The sequence below is a fragment of the Diospyros lotus genome, chromosome 2 (assembly GCF_014633365.1).
Source record: "Diospyros lotus cultivar Yz01 chromosome 2, ASM1463336v1, whole genome shotgun sequence".
In the NCBI taxonomy this organism is placed as follows: domain Eukaryota; kingdom Viridiplantae; phylum Streptophyta; class Magnoliopsida; order Ericales; family Ebenaceae; genus Diospyros; species Diospyros lotus.
The window spans coordinates 10,181,574-10,207,204 of NC_068339.1; the positions used below are offsets into that span (position 1 = coordinate 10,181,574).

General features: G+C 35.6%; 4 protein-coding genes across 5 annotated transcripts; 2 read left to right on the top strand and 2 right to left on the bottom strand.

The window, feature by feature from the left end:
* The first annotated feature begins 1,994 nt into the window (after positions 1-1,994).
* On the top strand, positions 1,995-6,091 carry LOC127795893 (RING-box protein 1a-like). Its single transcript, XM_052327866.1, has 5 exons — positions 1,995-2,258; positions 2,344-2,394; positions 2,502-2,561; positions 5,653-5,724; positions 5,824-6,091. Exons 1-5 carry the CDS (start codon positions 2,093-2,095, stop codon positions 5,859-5,861), a joined length of 387 nt encoding a protein of 128 aa, XP_052183826.1. The 5' UTR covers positions 1,995-2,092; the 3' UTR covers positions 5,862-6,091.
* A 2,910-nt stretch (positions 6,092-9,001) lies between these two features.
* On the top strand, positions 9,002-11,032 carry LOC127795946 (protein LURP-one-related 6). Its single transcript, XM_052327931.1, has 3 exons — positions 9,002-9,352; positions 9,629-9,874; positions 10,700-11,032. Exons 1-3 carry the CDS (start codon positions 9,116-9,118, stop codon positions 10,844-10,846), a joined length of 630 nt encoding a protein of 209 aa, XP_052183891.1. The 5' UTR covers positions 9,002-9,115; the 3' UTR covers positions 10,847-11,032.
* A 159-nt stretch (positions 11,033-11,191) lies between these two features.
* On the bottom strand, positions 11,192-14,295 carry LOC127795948 (uncharacterized). 2 transcript variants are annotated; one of them, XM_052327932.1, is made up of 3 exons: positions 13,722-14,295; positions 12,986-13,285; positions 11,192-11,839 (listed from the first exon to the last, which is right to left on the bottom strand). In XM_052327932.1, exons 1-3 carry the CDS (start codon positions 13,856-13,858, stop codon positions 11,773-11,775), a joined length of 504 nt encoding a protein of 167 aa, XP_052183892.1. In that variant the 5' UTR covers positions 13,859-14,295; the 3' UTR covers positions 11,192-11,772. The 2 variants fall into 2 exon arrangements, with proteins under 2 accessions (XP_052183892.1, XP_052183893.1); XM_052327933.1 differs by having other exon boundaries at positions 11,192-11,784; positions 13,722-14,293.
* Positions 14,296-17,033: 2,738 nt separating this feature from the next.
* On the bottom strand, positions 17,034-25,222 carry LOC127795752 (proteasome subunit alpha type-6). Its single transcript, XM_052327622.1, has 9 exons — positions 25,047-25,222; positions 24,848-24,942; positions 24,653-24,734; positions 22,066-22,162; positions 20,796-20,854; positions 20,551-20,633; positions 19,957-20,052; positions 17,562-17,621; positions 17,034-17,331 (listed from the first exon to the last, which is right to left on the bottom strand). Exons 1-9 carry the CDS (start codon positions 25,120-25,122, stop codon positions 17,239-17,241), a joined length of 741 nt encoding a protein of 246 aa, XP_052183582.1. The 5' UTR covers positions 25,123-25,222; the 3' UTR covers positions 17,034-17,238.
* Positions 25,223-25,631: the final 409 nt, after the last annotated feature.

The following is a 25,631-nucleotide window of genomic DNA, read 5'->3' on the forward strand; positions in this document are numbered from 1 at the left end:
TTTAAATTAAAAAAAATAACCTAACAAAATTCCACCTCCACCCAAATATTAATTATATAATTAAAAATAAAAATATATCTTTAAACTTTTATATTTATATTCTTTCATGGAATATTATTTTTTTTATTTTTTATTACTTCTTTTTCTTTCCTTACCACTCAAATTTTCATAATGTCGACGTTCTCTTGACCAAAAACACCAAATGTCAACATACTGTGGCACATTTTGCATTTTGCCCTTAAGGCTGCGTTTGGCGGAACTCTATAATCAATGTAAATTTATTAACGCGCCTTCCTCCGATGATTGTTGCGTTGCGTGTTTCCTTCCCTCTTTCCACGCTTTTGTGAATATTTATTATTTCTTGTCACTGTTGATTAAATTTAACTTATTTATAATTTTATTTGTACATTTTATCATTTATTACCTTTTAATTTTTTTACTTACAAATTGTAATTAGCATGCCCGTGAAATTTATTAAAACCATTTGTTACCATTTTTTTAAACCACATAAAAGGATAAGAATGAAACAATTATGACAATTTATTTGTTACCATATTGTCTTTTACTTTCAATAGATTTAGAGAGATTTAAATGAGTCATCTTATATGTTATACTATAATAAAGTGATGCCACTAAGAACCTATCAAATACTAAAATGCCTACAACTAATACAAAAATACCATCTCAAATTGAACTAAAATAAGAACTATTTGATACTTAAATCAAATATTTTTTTTAAGGTAAATTTTTGAAATTGAGGACAAAATTGAGAAGATATATAAATAAAAATGAAAAACGAGGAACAAAATTTTAAATATAAAGATATTTTTGTTATTTTTTATTGTTTAACGAGAGTTAACTAATGATAACAAAAAATGATGCATCAACATTAAAAGACAAGAGTCCTACTGCACTTATAAGATTAGTGATTGTCTCTTGGGCAATTGATGTGAGATTGAGAACCGATGCTACAGCACCATCGTCACAACCTCCTCTCTAAGTGTGGTGAGGCTCTTGTCTTTTGAGGGCGAGCGTTGATCCGTGTAGGTTGATATTGATACTTTACATCAGTATTTGACATCGTCTGTGAAAACTTTCTCGATCTCTTTCACCCCTAAAATGGTTTAAACGGGCAGAGCCCCACCACATTTAAGGGGGATGACATGATAACGTGTCGGGTTTGTCCTACATCGGTTGCCCTGGGCAACCATTGAGCTTATAAGTACGGTAGGACTCTTGTTATTTGAGGGCCAGAGTTGATTCGTGGCTATAAGATGATGTTTTACATTAACAAACAATAATATAATATTAGATCTCAATATGCTTTTTTAAACATTAATTGTATATTTTACAATTATAATAAATGTGAAAGGTACCGTATGGAATTTTCTCTAATAATTATTATATACTTAATCCCCTATACCAAAGACAATAAAGACTTAGTAGTTATACATAAACAAGCGGGGGGTTTAATATGTTAAATTTGTGATTATTGCATCATAAAATATAAATAAGTATGTAATGCCTAGTAATTAAATAAGATTAATTATTATGTATTTTTATTCAGATGTTAATTCTACTATTGAAATATAATTTTTGTCCACATTAAACAATTGAAGTCATGTGCGTACTATTTAGATTAGAAATTAATATTACTAATCGAACCAACAAAATAAAAAATGACCATCACAAATAATGACTTATCATATAGGTAATATAGTACTTGTTAATTTTATTTAATTATCATAATATTTTAATTTAAATAACACAATCTTTAACAAAAGAGAAACATGTACAATATTCCATCAAAGTAAAGTAGAAATATTCATTCTAAACGTTGATAATATATATATATTTTTTCAAATTTCTCTATTATTTGTATTGTTTGTTCTTCTAAGTAATTATTTGTATTATTTAAAAAACAATTCTTTAACCGGTTTGGGGTTTTCATTTTTATTTATTTTTATTTATAGGAGAGTGTCAATATTCAAATCGACATCGTGGCACCAGAAAGGTAATATACATTGCAAACCGCAGACCCAAAGCTTACGAAATCAGGAAGACTTGCCCTAGCTTTTGGTCTGCTCCAGCGATGGCCTCTCTCGACACCGACGTGACGATGGTTCCGGTGGGTGAGGGCGGTGGTCCCGGCGGTGCTGGCCCCTCGTCTTCCACCGCCTCCACATCTTCTTCCTCATCGAAGAAGGCCAAGCGATTCGAGATCAAAAAGTGGAACGCCGTTGCTCTCTGGGCTTGGGGTATGAAACTCCAACCCTAGCTCCTCTAACAATACATGTATCTATCACTCTTTCGTGTTAGTAATTTGGTGTTTGGTCGACGCAGATATCGTTGTGGATAATTGTGCGATCTGCCGTAACCATATCATGGATCTCTGTGAGTTGCACGGCTTCCGATTTCTATCTCTTCAATTAGTTTTTATTGCTTGTGATTTAATCTTGTTATTCTGATATATACGATTCTTTTTTCGGTGGTCTTATTAGGCATTGAGTGCCAAGCTAATCAAGCCAGTGCAACAAGCGAGGAATGTACTGTTGCTTGGGGTATGTACTTCTCTAGAAATCTTAATTTCGTAGCATTTTCAGTGTTATACTGGTGATGTAGCGAATAGTCATACTTTTGCTCTGATCGGACAATCAAATTATATGGTTTGATTGTTCGGCAATGGGCATTGTCTGGCAAGTTATAACCAGGGGTGGAAACAGTATTTCATCTTTGAGGGGACCAAAATCTTTTTTCAAGCCACCATATTTACCAGTGAGAAGTATTGCTATATACGATAGGAATTTTAGTAGGGATACAAGTAACATTAATCAAAGTGGGGGATTATAGCTGCATTTTTCCTCGGGACTATGTTTGTGAAAAGCATTCCTTTTACTTAGGGATATGTGAGAGGCATCTCTTTTTTTTTTCCTTATCCCTGGGGTAAGATCATAATTTTTCATAGCAGGGGGCCAGCCTCCCACTGTCAAATTTCGCTACCACTGCTTGAACCAATCTATTTTGGTGATAGATAATGTTTAACTAAATGCTATACCTGCTGTTAAAAACCAGGGTAAATTGACCATTTTGACCATAAATTATCTCCTCCTGAGTCTTTATTTCTCCCTAAACTAAATGCATGTTCTAAAAATTAAAAGAAAATAAGAACTGTCTCTGTTGTGCTGGCTGCCATCAGCGGTAGCTTCCTCTTCCCCACTCTCTGTCTCAGTGTCAAAACCCATTGTGGTTGAACTGCTGCTCTTTGGCTGGGTTCAACCATCACACTTTGCTGAAGCTCTGTGAAGCATTCCAATTGCTTCTTGGCTTGAATATATAATCAAAAGATGCATGATTCTTATTAATTTTCTTTTCACACAGAAAAGATACAAATATTGATCAGAACATTTGTGTAATGTTTGCTAATCCAATTAATCAATTAAACATTGAGTTCTATCTCTCAGAGAGATGGAATTTGCCATTAACAACACTCTATCAAACAGCAAATAGGGACCGAGGAAGCTAAAAATAACACAAGAACTGAGTAAACAAAGCTAAAATCAAGAGATGCTGGGTCTGGTTTTGATGACCACAAGAATCAACATGAGCAGTAATATAATCCCAATATGCACCCTCCTTTTGCTGCTCATCTGGTACTACATCGCTATCTCAAGATTCTTCCCTTGTTTCTCTCTTCTCTCTCCCTCTCTTTTCCCCATTTCTCCTTTCTCTCCCTTATCTATTGATTTTTTTTTTTTAAACCTTCACCCAACATAGGCGGGTTAATGTAACATAGCAATCTGATAAGGCTGTTTCACCACCTACAATCTTTGACGAGAGGAACATCTTCTCTGTGTGAGAATCTCTGCCAAAGTTGACCTCTGGAAAGAAACACATGGGTTTCTCCATTGATGCTGTGACCTGCCACCATTGATAGAGACGATCTCTGCTGAAAAGAAACACACAGGTTTCCTCCATTGATGCTGTGACTTGCCATTGAACCCATTCTGAATAGAGAGGGAGGGAGCTGGAGTTGATGCCAGCCATCATGGTTTGGCGATGGTTGAACCCATTCCAAACATAGAGGGAAGGAGGGATGGAGGGCATTTTAAAGGATTTAACTGCCATTAATTAGTGAGAGATAGAGAGGGAGGGTGGGGGGGATTTTAAAAGCTTTAACTTCCGTTAGTTTTCGAGAGATAGGGAGGCAGGGAGTGCATTTTAAAAGGTTTAACTGCCATTAAATAGTGAGGGGGGGAGGGGGGGATTTTAAAAGGTTTGAGTGCTGTGTGTATAATTTTCAGAATGCAGTGGTACTATCTGTTACGACATTATGCTAAACCTTAGGGGTGGTCACCATATTTTACTCTTTGCTATTTTTATGCAACTGAAGATTTGTGAGTGAATCTGGTGGCCCTTGACAACTAAATCTTAGCAATTTGAGGAATGGAGATTGAACTTGGTGGCACTTAATGACGAATCCTAGTTTCTTCAAAACCCCAATTCCAATGAAATTTCTGTTTTTAATTTTTATTATTATTGTCTTGGAGAATTGTGCCTAGCTCATCATTTGCTTTGTTGTCAAGAATATCAACTCAGTGAGTTTTTGGATCAGCTTGTAGATCCATGATCTGCTCATTTATGCAAAAGTTTAGCCAGTAAAGTTTCCTTGTGAGCTGGTACGTAGTTGAGGGAGATCAGTGGGTCCAACACATTACATTATGATTAACAGGGTTTGGAATAGCCATGACTTGGTAATGATATTGGCTTCTTACTAATACCTGTATTACCTACATGCATGCAGGCAATGAGGTGTCCTCTACTTGTTTTAATTTCAACATACTATATTGAATAACATATTTTCATTGCTCCCCACCCAATACAGTAACTAGAATAGAAAATGTCTTATCATGTTTTCTTTTTCTTTTTTTTTGGGGGTTGGGGGGGGGGGGGGGGGGGGGGGGGTTGAGGATGAGGATGCCCTCGATTTATTTGCAGCAATGTAACATCTTCTTTGGGCATGAGAAAAAGATTGCCTTATATTTTTCACCTTCATGACCATGCCAGGGCTTGATTTATTATTGAACTTCTGTATGTCAAAACAAGTGGAATTACTTTAAAAAAAACAAAGTGAAGTGAAAATGAGTGTGCATCCATTCAGTCATCTTCTTACTAGCCTACTATCCTCTCTGTTATGTTATCTGAACTCCTATGTGCTTTCTCTATATATAAACATTATGCTGGGTGATTGCTATTTGCATGTAATATGGGATCTAGTGATTTGTGCGCGTGCATGTGGGGGTTGCATCTTTTGGTTCTTGGGAACATTCCACTTCTCAATGAAGGAGAGTCTTTTGCTAGTCTTGACAGAACTCTTCTCAATCAGATTCATAGCTGCACAATCACTTTGAACTTTTCTTCGCATAATATTTTGTCCCTGTTTTGATTTAAATAGTGGCTCAATAGAATAGCGAGATTGAACATGAATCAGTAACATCTTCCTAAGGTTTTAAATTTATGCTCCATTTGGTTTCTTGTCTTCAAAATTTGCTTGATTTTCTTTTTTCTATACTGAGCCAGACCGTTGATTGTTGCTGCAGTTTCATGTATTATCTATTATTTTGGCTGAAATAAAGTTGGTTTCTATTCCTTTAGGGGTTTGCAATCATGCATTCCACTTCCACTGCATCAGCCGATGGCTAAAAACACGTCAAGTGTGTCCACTGGGTAAGTTGTATGCTTTCAACTATGTTCTCTGCATTTGCATCAATGTGATTGCATGGTGATGTTTGCCCACATATTCTGCGGTTTTTCTCGTTTGTGCAGATAACAGTGAGTGGGAATTCCAAAAGTATGGACACTAGAAGTTCGGTGCAGGTGAAAAGTGGGATGCTCTCTCTTTCTGCTATGGCATGTGCTTTGAGTGTAATATTTTGAAGAACCATTATGTATTTCATTTACCTTTGATGACGCAAACTTAGTCCCAGATATTATCCTTGAGAACAATTTCCATATGTGTGAACAAGCAACTGGAATTGATCAATGTAGTGGCTGTAATATGTAGTTTGTCCTTTGATTGGCTTTATCTGCTCAATTTGGCTTACTTTATTAAACACTATTTCGCGGGTGGAAGTTCTTTTATATGCCATATTTCCTTGGCAACTTGGCTGACCGGTGCTTAAAAGATGGGATTTGAATATCCGTTTACACCATACGGTGTTGATGGTGTTGGATGTTGTTGTACTCTGGACGTGAAGTTTCTCTTGTGAATGCTAATAAATGTGATTGATGGCATTGTGAATGGGCTCGGCCAAAGGTAAACAGTAAAGAGGGAGTGTCTTCGCCTTGATGTGGTCGTAATGTTAAATTGTGTTTTGGATACAAATTGCACGTGGCCTTGCTAGCAACAACACGATATTCCGGTTTGACGTGGAAGCTACGGTTCAAGTTGTGATGCAATTTTTTTGTAAAAAGGTAATAGGAAGGTCGAGCATGAATACACTAGTTTTGACTTTTTTGTAAAGTGAGGAGTTTGTGTGTAGAAAACCTTTTTCTTTTTCTTTTTTTTCTTCTTGTTTATATTTACACCAATTCCAAATGCATGGATGGAGCCCATGGATTATCATATTTTCCTTGTAGACCGTTTACTCATGAACTGCCACTTTTTGTAGTAGGTTATAATAAAGCAATTGGTTTTCGCTAAATCATGGAGCAAACAAGACCTGCTTTTAAGAGCATTGGATCCAATGCAAGTTTAGATCCCTGTATTATTTTATTTTTTAATCTTTTCTTTGAGAGGCACAATTACAACTAAATGAAAAAAAAGACAATAAATAAATGTCATTTATATTTTTTTTCTTGAACTTTATATGAAAAGTTTACTATCCCCTTAAACTTCTAATTTAACTTATTGAATATTTTATCTTTATAGTTTATATATATTGACTACTTAATCTGATTTCAAATATTGCATGAGTTATACCTGAGATGAAATAAAAAAGATAAAAAAAATAAAAGAAATAAAGAATAGAAAAAGAACTGACCAAATCGATCATTTATTTCGTCTTCTTTTTTGCCTTCAATTGTCGTCTTTGCTTTTGTGTCCTGTCGACTCGAATGGAAGAACTGAGTTTCTTGTTGGCTATTATCGTCTTAACTAAGATAATTACACGTAATGTGAGTTAAAAAAAAGAAAAATAAAATAACAGAATAACAGAAGAAGAATAAGTTGAATCAATCTTTCATTTAGCCTTTCTCTTTGTCCTTGGCTATCATTTTTGCTCCCATCTTTTGTCGACTCAAACAAAAAATCAAGTCTCCTATTAGTCATTGTTGTCTCGACCAATTCTGACCTTTTCTCTTTGTTTCAATTGGTGATCTGTGAATCGCGATCAACCTACCTTTCTCCTTCTCTAATTAGCGACCTGCAATTGACCCACTATTCCCTTTCTTTTTTGCTCAATCGATGACTTGCGACCGACCTATCCTTCCCCGTCCTCTTTTCTCTAACTGGCGACCCATGAGTCGCGATCGACCCACATTTCCCCTTTTTCTTTGCTTTGACTGGCGATGGTCAATCTACCATTTCCCGTCCTCTTTACTTTGACACAATGACCCACAATCTATTTATTGGTGAATTTATAATTTGGCAACGAGCATGGTATTTTGTTACTTTATTTTCATGTATTTAATGAAATATCTATTATATGCTCAATATTGACTAGATAATTAGGTAGTCCACATGTGTAAATAATAAATATTAAGTATTCAATAACTCAAATTTAAAGTTCAAGGGGTGATAGAGTTTTCATGTAAAATTTTAGAGGAAAAATATGGGTTAGACCATGAATAAATGAAAATTTTTGTTTTTTTATGTTAGACAACATTAGTTATAATATTTTTGTAAAAGTTATTCTGTGGTTCTACCATTTAATATAATAAAAACTTTTCATTAAAAGTGCATTAATTGTCACATGTTATTTAGTATTTTTATCTATTCCCATAATTCTCCCAAACGAAAAACGATTGCATTATTTTTTACTCTTCTATTTTCTATATTTTATATTGTGAGAAGCATGTTTAGGCATTTATATTTTGCTGTGAAGAGATAAATTACAAAAAAAACTTAAAATTTCGTTAGGAACTATGAAATAACTAATAATATTATCTGAAAAAAAAAAAGAATAACTATTAGCTAAGAAATAATCATTCAGCTAAAATAACTTAATGTTATTTGTCTCTAGTAAAATAATTTATTTATATATACACGCGTACTTCCACATAATAACAAAAAAAAATACATGATCTTATTTTGTATTATATCAACCCCAATTTACAACTTCAATTGCAATTGAAGTCTTTGTTCACAACTTTGCCCCATAATTACATTACATAGACTTTTAGAACAAGGTGCCCTTAAAACCGTCAAAGTTACCATAAATATTTTTGAGATATCATCCTAATCAATAATAGCATCATTAATTCCATTGCTTTTAAATATTGCTTAAACACAATAAACAAATAACTCAAGTTAACACTGGAGCTTGATATCTTTGGTCCCTGTTTGAATTGGGTTGCCACCTTAGAGGCCACGTTGAATTAGTTGGAGTTAGTCATTAAGAACATGCATTGAGATATATAAAATGAAAATTTCAATGAAATGGATGTGCATGTATGGAAAATTAATTTAGCCCTTCGGGTAATGATTATGATAAGAGAAATCAAATTCAGGGATATTGGAGTGATCCAAACGTCAGTTCAAGTCAATTTCAACAAGATACCATTCTCTTTTGCGGAAATGTCGCACATATATATATATTCTCTTCTTGAGTTTTCCAGCCACTGGGTTGCCAAACTTCAAAAAGCACACGCACCCTTTATTTAACTTATTCATCACATGTTAATTCCACCAGATCTCTACAGTTGAACTCATATCCATGGTTTCAGCCATGAAAAGGTTGATCAAAGCCACACTCAAAGAAAATTATTCTTCCACCGTTAATAGTCAAACGTTGCCAAACATTTGAACCCCAAGAAACCCAACAATTCACCTCAGCTTTCTCTGCTTAAATACATTGATTGTTCGATTTTTGAAAAGCAGGGAAAGGGAGAGCTGAAAATGGCTGCCAAAGTCATCAGTTCAAAGCCTATAGTGAGCAAAGTGTTTTGTTCATCTTCTCAGGTAGTTCTTGCGGTGAGGAAGAGGCCTCATGTTGTTTATGGAGGAGGATTTGTGGTTTCAGATTGTGGGCAAAAGATTGTTTTCAGGGTGGATGGCTGTGGGATGCTTGGGAAACAGGAGGAGCTGATTGTGAGAGATGGTGATGGTGATGCTCTGCTACTCATTCGGCGAAAGGTATTTCTATTCTCAAACTTTCAGAGGTTTGATTTCATTGATTCGAGTCTAAGATCCATCCATCTACATGGAATGGTAATGGAGATGTTGTATGCTTAGCAATGGAGTCTCTTCTTCTTTCTTCTGTCTATGAATGAGGATTTCCCTCATTTTCTGTTAAATTTAGGAAGTTCTGGTGAATTAAATGTTCATTTACTCAGCAGCCAAACAGAGAAGAAGAATTCTTCCTGTATTATTTGATAATCTTCTTCTTCTTTTTTTTTAATGGTATTGCAGAGAGGTATAGTTGAAGCACTGAACATTAACAAGCAATGGAAAGGGCATGCTGTGGACTTTGAAGGACCACAGAGGTTGGTTTTCAGCTTGAAGGAGCCAAAATCATCATGCCTTGTGAAGAACAATCCAATCAGAATTTCAACTGAACCCAAGGGCTATGGCACCAAATGGGACTTTGAGATCAAGGGTTACTTTAAGGACAAAGCTTGCTGCATCATTGACTCCCATGGCAACATCATAGCCCAGGTAAAACCACCTTCGCCATCTGCATCTTCATATAAGTAACATCAATTAACAATGTAATGGGCAGGTTCTAACTTAGGATGGCGATGGGTAGCCACCCCTGGTCCCCCAACGGGTACCTACCGAATACGGGTTTGGATGAGAAAATTTACCCAACAAAGTGGTTATAGATGGGAAAAAAAAAAAAAAAAAATTCTTCATCTGGGATGGGTTGAGGATGGGAATGGGGTCCTCCAACCTGCACATATTTTTAAATAATTTTTATTTTATTATATATTCATAGAATTTTGTTGTTCCAACTAGATATATAGGATTTTGGTATAAAAATATAAAATCTTTTTAATATTGGTTGTGTTTTTTTATTTTATGTTTATTTTTGAATGTTTGAATTCCTTTATTTGTCAATTTGCCAATCTCTCTCTCTCTCTCTCTCTCGCTTGCATAATTTTGTTTTCTAAAATTTTGGCAATAATTTGAAACATAAGACATTAATATGGTAAGGAAGAACATAATTGAGCCTATAAAACAATTAATAGCAATAAATTATATTTTTAAATTTCTTTATAGATTAATTAGGTAATAAGTATCCATTAATAGATATTTAATGGATATCGATTACCCAACAGGGATGGAAAGTTAAATAGGTTACTCGACAAGAATGGGGAGGTGATATAGGATGTTAGGATATGGACGGGAGGAGGGGCATTCCTAATTCTAACTCCTCTTTCGGATCAATGGGATTAAGGCTTGTTGTCATTGTTTTTCAAATTTGTTCCTTCATGCCCTCTTGTTCTTGTTGTTAATGGCAATGTATGTACACACACTCAGGTTGGAGTGGAGGAAGAGGCAGAGGAGCTGATCCCTGCAAGCAAAGATCTCTACCATGTGGTGGTCAAACCAGGGATTGATCAAGCCTTCATTATAGGACTCATTGCTGTTCTTGACTACATCTACGATGGCTCTACAAGGTGCTAGCCTACCAATGAAGAAGACAACTCCATTATCAATTTCTTAAGGCCCCGTTTGATTGAGCTTTTATTTCCATTTTCAGTTTCAACTGTGGTGTTTTAGATGTATTTGCGGGCTGCAAAAGCTCAGCAGGATTGTTGCTATTTGAAGTGATTACTTGTAATTTTTAGCTATGGCTTTCTTAGATTAAAAGCATCTTCTATTTTTGTTCAAAATTCACAGTTCACATCATAGGCACTTGACATAAAAACATTCACATCTACCTAACATTTACACTAGATGCAATGAAGAGAATAATTGTCAACGATTGACAAATGAGAAGAGATAAAATAAATAATTAAGCAATGCATGTGAACCAACAGTTACGGAATAATTTATTAGAGCTAGGCCCAATAATGGAGATTACAGTGCGGGTTATAAGTCTCACTTCAACAACACCATCACTATAATGGGTTCTCATCTATAGAAAAGATTAAAAACAAAATATTGCAGTTCCAGATGCATGCAATAAGTTAATAACAGTATACGAAGTGTAAATCTATTATATAAGGGTGAACATGTCAGTCAATTCTATGAATGGTTTTAAAAAGATTAAGAAAAGGGGTGACTGAGACAGCAGATGCATGAAACACAAGAGACACCAAATGCAGAATTAGGTGAAACTACTAGCAAAGAAAATGTAAAATGTGGATATTCAAAGTTGCAAAAAATTTTGGGGATAAAATGATTGGGTTTGAGTGATTGTTTCTGTCCCACATAAGTCTTTGTCATATCTAATAATTTTTCAGACTTTGTGGAAGATTCTTCCCCCACATACACACTCACCCAGAAGCCAGAAGCTTCTTCCTCAACAGAGCATTTGAAAAATCCATTCTCGTCTCAAAGATGAGGATATGGCCTTCTCTAGCAAAGCTCAAGCACCATTCCTTCAATTATGTGCCAAACTGAGACAAAATCAGAAGGAAATGGGCTTGAGAACTTGAACAATCTCTGTTCACACTGAAATAACAACAATAACAACATATTAAGTCTTAATTCCACTAGAGGGTCTGCTTATCTACATGAATTCTTATTCACTAATCATCTATATATATATATATGGCTGTATCTTTTGAAAAACAGCATGGAAACAAAGATATTTTGGAAGTTTTGGAATTTTGATTTTGAAATAGAGAAAACAAATAAGACAAGAACACAAAAAGACCTACAGACTTTCTTAGAAGGGTAGACACCTTTTTGACCTCCCTTCACTACATCTCATGCTTTTTCCTTCTCTTCTTTCTCAGTCCACTTCATTTTTCTCAGCAATTTTCTGTCCTTCCAAGCTCACTTTCCCTCATCCTAGTTACTTTCCAAATGAGGCATTCTCCCATGCCATAGAAACTACGAATCACCCACACAAGAATCATTGAATCCTTGCAGTTTTGATTCCATTTAATAAGGCTCATCACTAGCCTCTTATAACATAAAATATGATATCCATATAATTCATACTGCAGTCATCACAGATTTATATACTCATAAAAAGTCTCTAGATTCAAGCCATAAATTGGTAGGTATCAGAATATTACCAATTTACCATATATCCATACAAGATCAAGATTTTGTAACATCCACACAAGATCAAGATTAGAGACGCATAAATTTAACATAGTTTGACTTATTACCTATATCAATGGACAAATGAGGAACAAAATCACTATTTCAATAATGGGTTTCAAAAGCAATAACGTGACAGTTAAAAAGTCTAGAACTCACTCAGTTTTGTATTAGGTGTACAAATCTTAGCTCTACCTTACTTTGTGTTTTGTCATCCCAATCTGAATATAAGATCATCTCAACAAACATCATATATACAACAAATTTGTATATACAACATACATATATATATATATGTATGTTAATATCCAACAAATTTGTGCTCAGGAAGCAATAGAAAATACCATTACCAGAGAATATTCAGTTACCTTCAAAGTGATTGTCATCTGGAAAATCATATTAGTTTCATATCAGTATCCATTTTCTATTATCAGATTCTACACTGGCAACCATTCTATAATGTCAAAATCCAAGCATATCAGCAAATCTGAAACTGGACAGAAAATCAAAGGAGAAAAAGCTAAAGAACCAGAGAGCCAAATTCACCGAGACAGGGAAGAGAAGCAGCTCTCTGAGCGAATCAACTGCGGCCGGCGAACCGCCCCAACCGGGCTGTTCGGCGTCGACCGGAGGGCTCTCGGAGAATCCAAGCTTCGCCGGAGAAGCTTTCCGATGGCGGAAATGGGGTGATCCGTAGCGCCGGAAGGGGGGCTGGAAGACTGAAAATTTTTGCAGAAACTGATGTGCCTGTCCAGAGCTTCTTCGGTGCTGATAAGCCCTTCTGATCTCACTACTTCATCTTTCACTGCTTCAACGCACAGCCCACAAATCCATCTTCCATTGTATCTGTTAAAATTGGCACCCGATTAAATTTGAATAGGATTACGTTTTTATTCGAAATATTTTGAGGCCAACTCTTTGATTAGTTCTTTATGACTCAACCGAAGTGATGGGTTATGCTGAAATCTTGAGTTATGGTTTCGTAAATTTAAACACTCTCTCTACACTCCCTTGCAGAGAGTCTTATTGTCTTTGCCAGTTTGTATTCAGTGATAAGTACTAGGCATTAGTCAGTCTCTAGTTCTGAGACTTAAGTTTCAAGAGTTCTTAAGTTCTTTCTCATTAACAATTCAATTTAAGAAACTAATAATACTGTTACAAAAATCTAACGGGATTTTCAAAATCTCCTAAATGGTTGGTTAGTCCATCAAGGGACACCTCGACAATGAATTTATTCTTTTACGAAAGGTCACGAGAAATAATAAGAAGGTCTGTAAGTTACCTCTCCTGGATCCGAGCTATGTAAAGCAAAGTGCACTCCTCAGTGAAGCCGCAAGATTCGCATTTGATGTGCTCCACTTCCAGTTGAGAACCGGATTTCAGACCCGGCGACTGTGATTCTGAACCGGAAATCGCCATTGTTGATCAGAAACTCAACTATACACTCTGTTTTCCATGCTCCAATCATCAAGAAACGCCATTCTTCAGCTCCTGTTACCTTCCAGCAACCATATATACAAACACAGATACATACATATATATATATTTACACAAAGAGGGGGATCTTATAATATAATAGTTTTAATAGGATTGGAAGCCAAATCTCAGGAATACTTTCCCACCATCTCTGCAACTTTGTGCTCTCCTCTGTTTTTGGGTAATCTGTTTCTGCAGAAACAGAGGGATGAAAATGGAGACTTTATTTGGGTCTCGCGCCGCTGAGGAGTTGCTACAGTCACCGGATGTTTTATGGATGTAGGGTGACTATGCTGGTGAATTTTGGGGCCTGGGGGCAGGTGGCAGTGAGAGGGGGGTACAGTGTGCAATGGGGAGTGGGGGAGGGTGAGGGTATCAGTGTGCTCTCTCACTTTTTGATGAAGGTTCTGAAGCTCCAATAATTGATGTTTGAAGGCACCTTTATAATAAGGGGAAGGGAGAGGCAGCATGCAAAACATGGGGTCAATAAAGGCCACTCCTGGATTTTGAAAAGAGCACACTTGTTTTCTTGCTTCTCTGCGGTTGCCATATTATTATATATATAATTCATTTTTTTATATTTGTACTTGAATTTTATTTTGTATCATAATTTTATTTAAAATTCACATTCAAATTTTTGTGGTTTGTTATATTAGGGTAAGGATAAGATTGCTATTTTATGAATATAAGTTAAGAAGGCTTGAGCCTTGAGGTGACATAATTTTTTTTTTTCTTAATCGAGTAAAGATAAACAAGTTATATGAAATGGAAAATATAGAGATGTAAATTGTATGCACAACAATAATTATATACCTTAATTTTATTAGGTGCAGCAAATTATATGAATTTTAAATGTCTATTAATTTAATTTATTTTTGTTGAAACCAATAGTTAGGAGGAGAGATGGTGATTGTTTTGGAGGTATTCGCACTTGTGATTAGAGTTTTGTCCTTCCAACATATGGTGCATGTGGTTAATTATAACCATTACACAAGACTGTTTTCCAACTTCAACGATGCAAACTCCCTCTGTGCCAAGCAAGTCTTCAAACACTTACATATATTATTTTTTATTTTTTGTTAATTACTTGTAAAAGTAGGAAAGAAATTTAAAGTCACTTGTTGAAGACCTATTTTATGGCAAAGTTACATTCTAATCATTTTAAATATTAGGAATATCCTTAATAATACTAATAATTTTTTCACTTATATATAGACTATGTAACGTGAAATCGTATAATGAAAAAACTCAAATACATTTCAAATTTAAAATTTTAAGCTCTTATGACGATGTGTCCAACTTGTGTCCATAGGGGGGTGGGGGGGACCATGGATTTCTTATGGGTTCATTTTTCACTTGGGTTCTTCTGGTTTTTGTTTGATCTAATGAGTGGCCATGCTGTGGGGCATCTTGCACGACCATGTTTCCGCATCATCAAATTCTGATTTTCTTTTTCTTTTTTTTTTTTGAGGGGGAATAAATAATAATATATCTAGTGTTAACTTTATTAAGTAAGATCTATTATATGAATTTTACTAATAATTATATCTTTTATAAAGTTTTTATAACTTGTATTATAGTTAAAACTCAATTTTATTATAACATAAATAACTTAACAAATTTGTTAACTTGGAATGCCCTTTTTAAGGAGGTTCTAACGGCTCGATTTCACAATTTTTGACAAGAGAGATAAATTTAATCAAATTTGTCGAAGTTATTTATACGGTGACTGGGAGCTTTTTTTTTTTTTTCTTAATAATATTTTTCATGAAATAGTACCATTACTGTCGATTCATTTTGGCCCTCTCGTGATTGATTCTTGGCTTTTTAGAAAAGCAACCTTCCCATCCAATATTAATGCGTAGAAGAAAGGTCTTTGCTTTTGTTTCCTTCTTTAATTAACAACCTTGGTTAAGGTTGAGTGTTGTGGATCAAGAAGATTCCAATCTATGGCTATGGTTAGATCGTCTCTATCCTATTATCAATGGTTTTTGCAATAGGCTTGAACTCGATTTAAGTTTTCTTCTCAATTTTTAACGAATTTAGTTAGTCAGGAAGACCTGGACCTAAAACTTAAATACTAATAAGAAACCGTCTATATTTTCAAAAACAAAAAAATAATCTTGCTTTACAAAGAGTATTATGGTCTTACCAAAAAAAAAACATTAGTAGTAGTTCTGTAGATGAGAATCTAATCGGAAAAAGACGAATCAGACCTAAACCCTTCCCAAATTGGCATATGATTTTACTAAAACTTGCACAAATCCTATTAAAGTTGGATGGAATCAGAGACACCTGCATTCCCAATTCAGATTGACAGATGTTGTGATGATGGGTTGAAGGAATGGAAGCTTTGGTGGATGAAATCCACATGATGTCCTACAAATTTTAATGATAATTATGATGAGAAGGATAGGGTTTGCTTCGAAGGTTGGTGAAGATGGAGCAACCCTTGTGGCCATACATCACATGTTAAGGGATCCACCACATATCATTCATTTCCTTCTCAAATAATATAATATCCTTTCCTATGCGAGTCATCCTGGGTAAGTGCTGGGCATTATCATGCCATCTTTGAGGGGTTTTGATGGGGACAGAACCATGCATTTCGTGCACTGTAAGCCGGTGGCCAATAAAAGATACCGACACAAATAAAATAATTCAAATAAAAATAATTAATGAACTAAAATTCATGCATGTTACGCCACCCGCCCCACTCAGGAGGGGAGGATGCTGCTGCTACATCATCACGGTGGATAAGGCTTATGATCAAGCACGTGACGAATTAGAACCATACCTTATTGCCGTCACTTTCATAATCATGGCATGTGAGTAAGACTTAGCGGAGGTCATTTTTATCAGGAATCTCGAGCCATGGCCCTGTTCGGGCCCAACACCTCCAGATGATGTGCCCTGTGGCTATTTCAATCAAGCATTTGCCCTGAAATGTGGCTAGTCTCTTGTCTCCTACGCCTAAGGTATCCTCTATCAACAAGTCTGATAAATCACTCCCATCTCTCATTTTTGGTTGGAGGCTCAAAATGTCCAGCGATGATCTCTCAATGTCCTAAAATTCATCAAATGGGGAATCCAGGAAATACAGCCATTACAAAAAAGGTGAAGCATACAAAAAATTACTCATCCCATAAACCTCTCAGGCAGGTAAGCCTGGGAACAGTTGTTCTGAAATGTAGGTCCACAGTTTGATAATTTGAAACACATCAACTATCCTCCTCTCTCAAATCCATAAATCAATTAAAGCATATCATGATGGTTCCAAATAAACACAACTTCAACCAGTGCCTGTTCTTAGTCCTCATCAATTAGTCTCGCTCGCTTATGGCAACCAAGTGCTCGTCAATTTCCTCTGTTGACAATACTCTGAAGACAGGATTTTCTCCCCTCACAACTCCAACCTGCCAAAGAATCATGCAAATTTCCAACTTAAAAAACATTTTTATCATCCATAGTCTATCTCTCTCCTGGCCATTTGAGCCTTTGAGAGAGAGAGAGAGAGGGAGAGGTTAACATGAAGAAAGACGCCAGGAAGTGACATGTTCTGAAACAAACAGTTGTGAGTGAAGCAAGCAGTTGCAAGGGAAAGTTATTAATGTAACAACTGATGTGAGTGATATTTTGGCAGTACCTCAATTTCAGTAGCCTTGAAATCTTCTTGTAGTACAGATTGCAGTGCAGAAATAGCAGTCTACAGAAACAGCAATTGAATAATTAGACCCTCACACAATCATGCAGGCACACATCAAATTTCAGACAAAAGCAGTCTTCCCATGCTGACCTAATGAACAAAAATTCCTAAAACAAAACCGAATGAAAAAATTATTCTCTTGTTTTTATGCTTAGAATAAGATTCCTTTTTTTTTTTTTTTTCCTCTTTTCCTTTTATTTTGGGCAATCTATGGGCCCTGCCTGGGATTACAAATATATCTAGCAGTCAGATTGAAAGCTATGCTACATGGACTACATAATTGTAAGGTGCAGCTATGTCTCAAATGTCAAATTATATGATTATCATGTCTATGGAAGTTAGGATATAGCAAACTTCATACTTTGCGATAAATTGAAGTAACACTCTTTTGGCATCAAATTCCTAAGTCATTAACTGGGCGTTCTAGTTCTTACCTTAGTGGTACACATTTACACCTTCAAAGAATATAGAAGGAATACTTAACCCCACCTAAGGTTTGCTATAATATTCACTTTCCATAAATTTATTGTAACCTTACAGAAACTACTTTGAACCATTTTAACCTAACAAAGACCAACCTAAGGTAAAGATTTTCATGGAAAAAAATTCAGTCAAAAATAGTCAACACACTTCTCAAAGGTAGAGAAATGTGTTGGCAAAATTGCAATTTACCAAAAAAAACAAAAAGATTTGAGTGGTCTATGCATTTAAAACTATCACTAATTTGCTTTTTTATACCTAAAATCCTTCAGATGATTTCTTTTTTTTTTTTTGGCACTTGAAACTTGCCCATCCTTTTCTCTGCCTTTTGGAAGTGTGTTGACTATTTTTGCAAAAATTTCCTCCATAAAGATTTAGCCCTTAGTTAAGTCTCTGTTAGGTTGTTTCTATAAGGTTAAGAATAACTTTAATGAGAAGTGAGTATTATGGCAAACCTTAGGTAGGTTTCTTTAATAATTTCAATTTATAATTTCTGCATCCAATTTCTGTATGTCGTTTTTTGTCTTGACAAAGAGTTTGCACCTAATTTTCTTTTAACAAATATAATCCATCAAGTTTCCACATTTGCAACTCTAGCGTTCCTTAATTTCTCTTTCATCCTTGCTCAAGATTCCCTTCTCCATCAGTAGGCCACTCTTCTTTTTCATTCTCCATAATGATCTATCATAAAATGCCACTAACCAGTATGCATATATGTACTTAAAGCACCATAATCTCAATAGTTATTGTGGAAGTTCCATGCTTTGTCCAGCTCACCATCAATGGTGCACTGAATGAAGGACAACACTGACAACAGTCCTCTCTAACCAACACTGGAATATTTACAATTTGATGATGTGATTGCTTTGGTTGTCTCTAGAATCCTCCACTAGAAAAACTATTTATGGATCCAAGTGCAGGAAAATATAATTAGTGAAACAATTTTACATCAAAATGTACAAGAGAAATGTTTCTCACATAAAAGCATTTCATGTGAAAACAAACGGAGCTTCATATATATTTTCAACAGTGATAAATCTTCATTTTCAGTTGAAAAATTAAGACTAACATATAAACTTTTTCTGTATTTGCAATAAGAAAATGAAACATTTTCCAGTACATTAGCAAACAGCCCAATCTCCTGTATTAATCTAAGATCATAAACTTCAAAAACTAAAGAGATATGATGGACACACAGACTCAAACCCTTTGTTGGACATAACAGCAATGATAATGCTTTGCTGCTGTCATGACCCCAAGGATATAATAGTAATTGTAGTTTAATGCAATTACTGCATTGTACTCTAGTGCTGCTAATCATATTGTACCTTTCAGTTAAATCTAAAACTGAAAGATAGAAAAACCTATAAATAGGAAAAATCAGTTAAGACTTTAGAGGATGAGCATGGTGGAATGATATCAGAATTCAAGTCCTCTCTCTCTACAATTCTCTCCCAAATTTCTCTCTGTTTTCTCTTACATCTTTCTCTCTGCTCTCTGTTTTTTCTGTCCTTACTCTCTGATCTTTTGAATTCTCTCCCCCTCAATTTCTTCCAATTTCCACTAAAAAACCTAGGTCAAGGCTAGATCCCTGACAACTGCTAAGTGGTACGAGGTGCAGCTGTGCTTCAGAGTTATCCAACTAAATATTTTTTACATACAGCCAATTCATGGCAGATTTTCTTTCTGTCTTTTTTGTGTTTTTGATGGGGCAGAATTCAATTACATAAACAAGCAAATAATAGTGCATAGAGAGAAAAAAAGAATAACATTCCATTGAAACAAGAAAACAAAAGGAGGCTGGTTGGCATCTCACTGCCTTATCTAGTATGCTGATAAAGCAAGATAATCATACCTGTACTGTTTCCTCATACGAAAAAGCAGGATCATTTTTCATTTTCTTCTCCAAAAAATTAATAGCCTCTTGTTCTTTTAATCCAGCACTTGTTGCCTACAATAACCAGAAGTTAGGCAAGGGCTCAATCCATTTCCAATTAAAGAGACAAATCATGCAAAATTTTCCATCCAATAAAAATTCAAATAAATTTTTAGTTAATAAGTCGACCATCTTCTATTTTGTCCGACAATCATTAGAATGAATAAGAACACAAAATTTCAGAATTATCAAAGTAGTATATGGCAATGTTCAGAAAAAAAGCGTGTGCAAAAATATAACATACCAAGATAGTATGATCTAGCTAATTGATCAAAACAATGCATTTTTGTTCATATCAAACTTCATGGCATGCTACATAATAGAGTACTCTTGGAGAGTGTACCATGATAATGACGGAAAATACAGAATGAAATCAGGAAAACTAGCAGTGTGACAATAGTAAAGTGACTGTCACATAGTCTCAAAAGAGAGCAGATTATAAATAAATTTAAAACAGACAGGAAAGCTCGATGCTTGAAAAAAATCTCCAAAAGACATGATTTTGGCACATACCTTGTGCCCATAAAAATGTCCAGCTGGATCACATTTGAAGAGCTGAGGCCCCCTCTCCTCATCAATGCCCAAAACCATAGCAACTTCATGATAGAAAAATAGCAAATATATGACAAGCCAACATTAGAAGTAAAAAATAAATAAGTTTACAGATCAATGATCTTTCTGTCCATTTTCCAGTTAAATAGAGCTTTGAAAACCAATACAGATAATCAACTAAGAGCTTCAAGTGACCGGAAGCGAACCTACTCCAAGGGGTCTCATATACGCATGTTGAGTATAAATTTGAGATTTGTCTGCAATCCTGCAAGCACAGGGAAGCATATTATGGTTATGTTGTATTTTCCAGACATGTTTAAGGAAGTTAATAAAGGCAAATTCACATATAAATCTAAACAAGTTGCCTTAAGAAACAGGGAACCAACTATAGAAACTAAACACCAATCCTTAAGGGCCTGTTTGGTAGGCCTTTTGTTTTCTTCATCCAGTTTTCATTTTCAATATTTTGAAAACAGAAAAGGGCATTTGGATACTTGTTTCCATTATCAAAAATTTTGGAAACAAGAAATCATTTTCTCCATTGTCGGATCCCCAGATTTGGCAAGGGATCATTTTAGGTAGAATTGGGGCTTAGAGAGAATTTGGAGGGAGGGTAGAATTGGGGCTTAGAGAGAATTTGGAGGGAGAATTCGGACGGAAAGGGAGGGAAACAGCAAGAAAGGAGGGAGATAGAATGTGTGTGTGTGTGTGTGTGAGAGAGAGAGAGAGAGAGAGAGAGAGATAACAGAAAAGTGGAGGGAAAGGATGTAATTCATATCACATGATGATCCCCATCCACTAGCTGTGGCTTATTTATAGCCTTCCAGCCTCAGCAATACAACAATCCGGAATGTACAATCCGGTAAAGCACAACCACTTCTACAACTAAGTACAAGCAACAAGCATAAGAAAGAAACACAATTATTGTCCTGCCCCTAGGAATGTGACATCCATCACCCCTACACTCACTCTCACTGTTGGCAGCAAGGTCACCAGAAACCCTATTCCCACAGTAGCAACTTGCTGGTGGTAGGAAAGGTATGGGTGGAAAAAAAAAATACAAAAACCAAATTAAAAATCAAATACAAAACTAAAAGCAAACAATAAATGTCAAACAAACAGCATGTTTTCATTTTTTAAAATGAAAATCAAAACCGAAGACAAAAAATTAAAAAATGAAAACTGGAAACTGAAAGATCCATCAAATAGCCTCCAAGTCCCTAGAGAATATAAAATTAGCTGGCAAAGAAAAGAGTGCAGCAGGTAATTTTGAAGCTTAGTGTTACAAAATTGAGCTCCAAGTCTGCTAGTCTAACAATCTCTGAACCATTAAATGTAACATAAAGAAATGCACATCAATGCAATCCTTAACAAAAATAATAATTATAATAAATAATCAAGTCAACCTATATAACTAATAGAGGTAATACCCACACTTGACATCAGATCAACTATATGGAGCAAGAATTAACCTACCATCTGGCCAAGACATCCACAGGCATTTCATAACCATATCTGAAACGAAACTCTGCTGCTTCATTCCTTGCTTGTTGGACCAATGACCTTGCATCAGCTGAAAAAAGGCAGGGGCAAAAAAATCATTGAAACATACATCAAATCTTACCTTGTAAGAAAAAAGGTAGGCAGCAAGTACAGGCCAATAAAAATGGGGTAGATGTAAGACAAAACAGAGAAAATAAATGAACTAACATAACAAATGAGGAGATAAATAGAGCAAAAGGGGTAACAATTTAGGCAAGACTGGAGTGTAGAAATTCAGTTGCTGATATTATGCCAAAAACTCAAATAATTCAAAGAGCCCAAGCATTCACAAGAAAGGGCTGTACTAAATATAAATTAATTAAATTAAGAAAATAAATCATAAATTATAAAACTCATATAAGACCAAATAATTTACTGTCACGTTCCTAGGGTTTGAATAGAAATTTGGAAGAAATTGAGGGAGAATTAGGACAGAAATGGAGGGAGAAACAGACAGAAATGAGGGAGGATTCAGACAGAACAGAGATAGGAAGAGAATCAAAGGGAATCAGGAAAGAGATCAGAGAAGTTGAGAGAGAGACAGCATCCAATTATCATTCCACTAGATGACTACTTCTCTAGGTTACAACCTAAATAGGCTTTCTAGGTAAAGGTACAAACTAGCAAAGCAGTAAAATACAACACCTAACAATACATGTAATCTACTATTACTAATATGCTGTTGGGGTCGTGACACTTACTCAATACCTCCTCAATAAATGTTCTAGTTGAAAGTGATTCTTGTGTTCATAAGACCAAGTAATTTACTCAATACCTCCCCAATAAACTACCGATGTGAAATTAAGTCATGGCAAGCTCATTCCACTAATTCCCGACATCATTACCAAGTTAGAAATTCTATATCTCAATATCACCCAAGTTAATCTCTAACACTTCTCTAAATTGGCACCCACTCGGTAGTGGTGCTGAAATCAACTTGATTCAAATTGAGATACGAGAGTTCAACCTGGCAAAGAAGTTGGAAATTAGAGGAGATGAGAGTTTGTCACGACCTGATCCCACATTAGTAATCTACTGGAGGGATCTTAGGTATATGACTTGGCTATATGAACTCAAGATTCCCCATCAATAAGTACTTTTAGGTGAGGACCCACTGAGTTATAAATGGTACTAGAGTCAAGTTTCGATCTTGGTACTTGTGGGTTATGGGCCCACCACACTTGCCATAATCCTAAGGTACACAATAAACCAATGTTTTGAAAATTGGGCTGGGTATTTAACTATAAAGGGCAAAGGGTTAACGGTTAGACGAAGGTTGAACAAGAATGTTTTTTACCAAATAAATAAATATACAATATTAAAATTATAAGGGGATGCCCTTGAAAAGAAAACAAGCTAAAGGAATTTTATGAAGCAGAACTAAAACTATAAGGTGTGTCCTTAAAAATAAGAAAAATGCTTGCAGTCAGTGCAATTTAGTTAAAGAAAATTATATCCCTGCAACCAAACGATGGCCAAAACCAAACACCCATCACCATATGCTTTACAGCCAAACAGTGGGCCAAAGGCTTGCTCCTCCACTGTTCCAATCAACAAATTTTCCGGAGACCCCTCTTTGTCAACAACTGATGTAGAATTGTGTCATGACAAATTCCCCCTTTAATTTCTAAAGTCCTCGTCGGGCCAAAGATTTCATATCTCAATCTGATTTTAAATCAGTCTCAAACGCTTCTATAGTCAAGCCTACTTGATAGTGGTCTTGATTTGCATCTGAAACCACTTCTAACACTCATCACCCAAAAGTGCTAGCTAAGTCTCAATTTTCAGGTTTGTGAACCAAATGCTATACCCAACACCTCTTTAGTAAACAACCAGTGCGAAATTGGGTCATCACAAACAAAGAACATACTCCTAAATTAGGAAAACTTGAAAAAATATCCTAATTAAACAAATTCATAAATAATGTGATAAGTATATTCTCGTTAGAAACCCAAACACAAAAAGAGAAACCAAACAACAAAAAGAAAAGGAGAAACCCTTCATGTCTATACAAAGAAAAACCAATTTCTGGCATTCTGGAAGGGCCAATAAGTTCCTTAAGTATGAGTTGTGGTTGGGGAGAGAACATGAACTGAACCACGTATCCAAAATTAAGGGTCATGCCTTTTTCTTTATAAGAATTGAAGACTAAGCCGCTTGGTATGTGTGATAGTTACTAGTACTCCAATGATCTGACTCAAAGATTGATAACAATGAGAATCTATTCACTTAACAGAACAAAAGCATAATAAGTCCATCTCTTATTGATCCCCTGAACAAGAAACACCCCCTGAAGAAATTGTCCCATCTAGTTCAGAGACAATCACATTAAAATAGAGAACTAACCATTTGACCATGATACTAGAGAGAATTCACAACCGCCATTCACAAAGTACTACACTATTATCCAAAAAGAAAGAATGAAATTTGAATGCTGCAAAATCACTAATTTCTCCAAACCATTCAACCTTCATTGCCTAATTTGACGCAAAAAAGCGCTGGAAAAAAGTGGGAAAATAACCTGTCATGCCGGTAGCCAACAGTCCAAGGTACTTGGTAATAGGGAACAGGTGAGTGACACTAGTCTGATCCAAAAGCTTGTCCTGCACATGTTCCAGAACCAGCATGGAATCACTACAAAACCCTAGATCAAGCGCAACTCACAACATACAGAATTAAAAAAGAAATCAGAAAATGAAAGCGCAATTGCACGAACCGGAACTTTCTTTTGGGTGACGACACAGACGGAGTCCTTTCCGCGCACCCCAATCGAGGTGATTCCAGCCGACTTCACGGCCTTGAAAGCATACTCTGTGGATTAAGCAAAAAAAAAATATAATCAAACTGGCCGATTCTTTGATTTGGTTAAAAAATGGGGATCTGAGAGCGAGGCACAGGGAAAATTTAGGGCTTACCGACTTGGAAGAGGCGTCCTTCGGGAGAGAAGATCGTGATGTGGCGATCGTAGCCTGCTCCGCTTCCACGGCTCATTTTGGGATTTTTGACCTTACTCTGATCGTTTGTTCGTTGCTATTCTCCGAGAGAGCGAGGGGAAAAGAACCGAGAAGCTTTGTCTGCAAGACAGAGGAAGAGGATGTAAATAAAATGTTTGCCCGGGGAAAAAGAAAAGTGAATGATTTGTCCAAACTGCCCTTTGGGGGTCCGTTTGGTAACGAGGCGAATATAAGCCCTGTGATAGTGATACCCCATCCCACGCACTGGTGGATAACTAGGTTAAGTCCTCCTTCGAGCAAAAAATTATTTTGAGGCTCCAAAACAGTCTCCAACAGACAAAATTAATCTTCCTAGACCATTCCCATATTCCCAAAGTTTAATCTTATAACAAACGTATGATGGTATGTGATTTGTTTGGAATATTAATTTTATCGATTGATGTAAGTTTGATTATTATATTTTAAAATTAGTCATAATTAAGTTGGGAGGATTTTTATTTTACTTCTTTTAGTTCAATTTGGCTCTAATTCTTTTTTTACTTAATT

Excerpts from the sequence above, each read along its gene's own strand:
- LOC127795946 (XM_052327931.1), top strand. The coding sequence starts at position 9,116 with ATGGCTGCCAAAGTCATCAGTTCAAAGCCTATAGTGAGCAAAGTGTTT. Across the intron at positions 9,353-9,628 it reads TGCTACTCATTCGGCGAAAG|AGAGGTATAGTTGAAGCACT; the intron begins GTATTTCTATTC and ends ATGGTATTGCAG. Across the intron at positions 9,875-10,699 it reads ATGGCAACATCATAGCCCAG|GTTGGAGTGGAGGAAGAGGC; the intron begins GTAAAACCACCT and ends ACACACACTCAG.
- LOC127795893 (XM_052327866.1), top strand. The coding sequence starts at position 2,093 with ATGGCCTCTCTCGACACCGACGTGACGATGGTTCCGGTGGGTGAGGGC. Across the intron at positions 2,395-2,501 it reads TAACCATATCATGGATCTCT|GCATTGAGTGCCAAGCTAAT; the intron begins GTGAGTTGCACG and ends TGGTCTTATTAG. Across the intron at positions 2,562-5,652 it reads GGAATGTACTGTTGCTTGGG|GGGTTTGCAATCATGCATTC; the intron begins GTATGTACTTCT and ends CTATTCCTTTAG.
- LOC127795948 (XM_052327932.1), bottom strand. The coding sequence starts at position 13,858 with ATGGCGATTTCCGGTTCAGAATCACAGTCGCCGGGTCTGAAATCCGGT. Across the intron at positions 13,286-13,721 it reads ATAGCTCGGATCCAGGAGAG|ATACAATGGAAGATGGATTT; the intron begins GTAACTTACAGA and ends CAATTTTAACAG. Across the intron at positions 11,840-12,985 it reads TGCTTCTCTTCCCTGTCTCG|TGTGAACAGAGATTGTTCAA; the intron begins GTGAATTTGGCT and ends TTGTTATTTCAG.
- LOC127795752 (XM_052327622.1), bottom strand. The coding sequence starts at position 25,122 with ATGAGCCGTGGAAGCGGAGCAGGCTACGATCGCCACATCACGATCTTC. Across the intron at positions 22,163-24,652 it reads GTTGGCTACCGGCATGACAG|CTGATGCAAGGTCATTGGTC; the intron begins GTTATTTTCCCA and ends GCCTTTTTTCAG. Across the intron at positions 17,332-17,561 it reads TCAAGGCTACTGAAATTGAG|GTTGGAGTTGTGAGGGGAGA; the intron begins GTACTGCCAAAA and ends ATTCTTTGGCAG.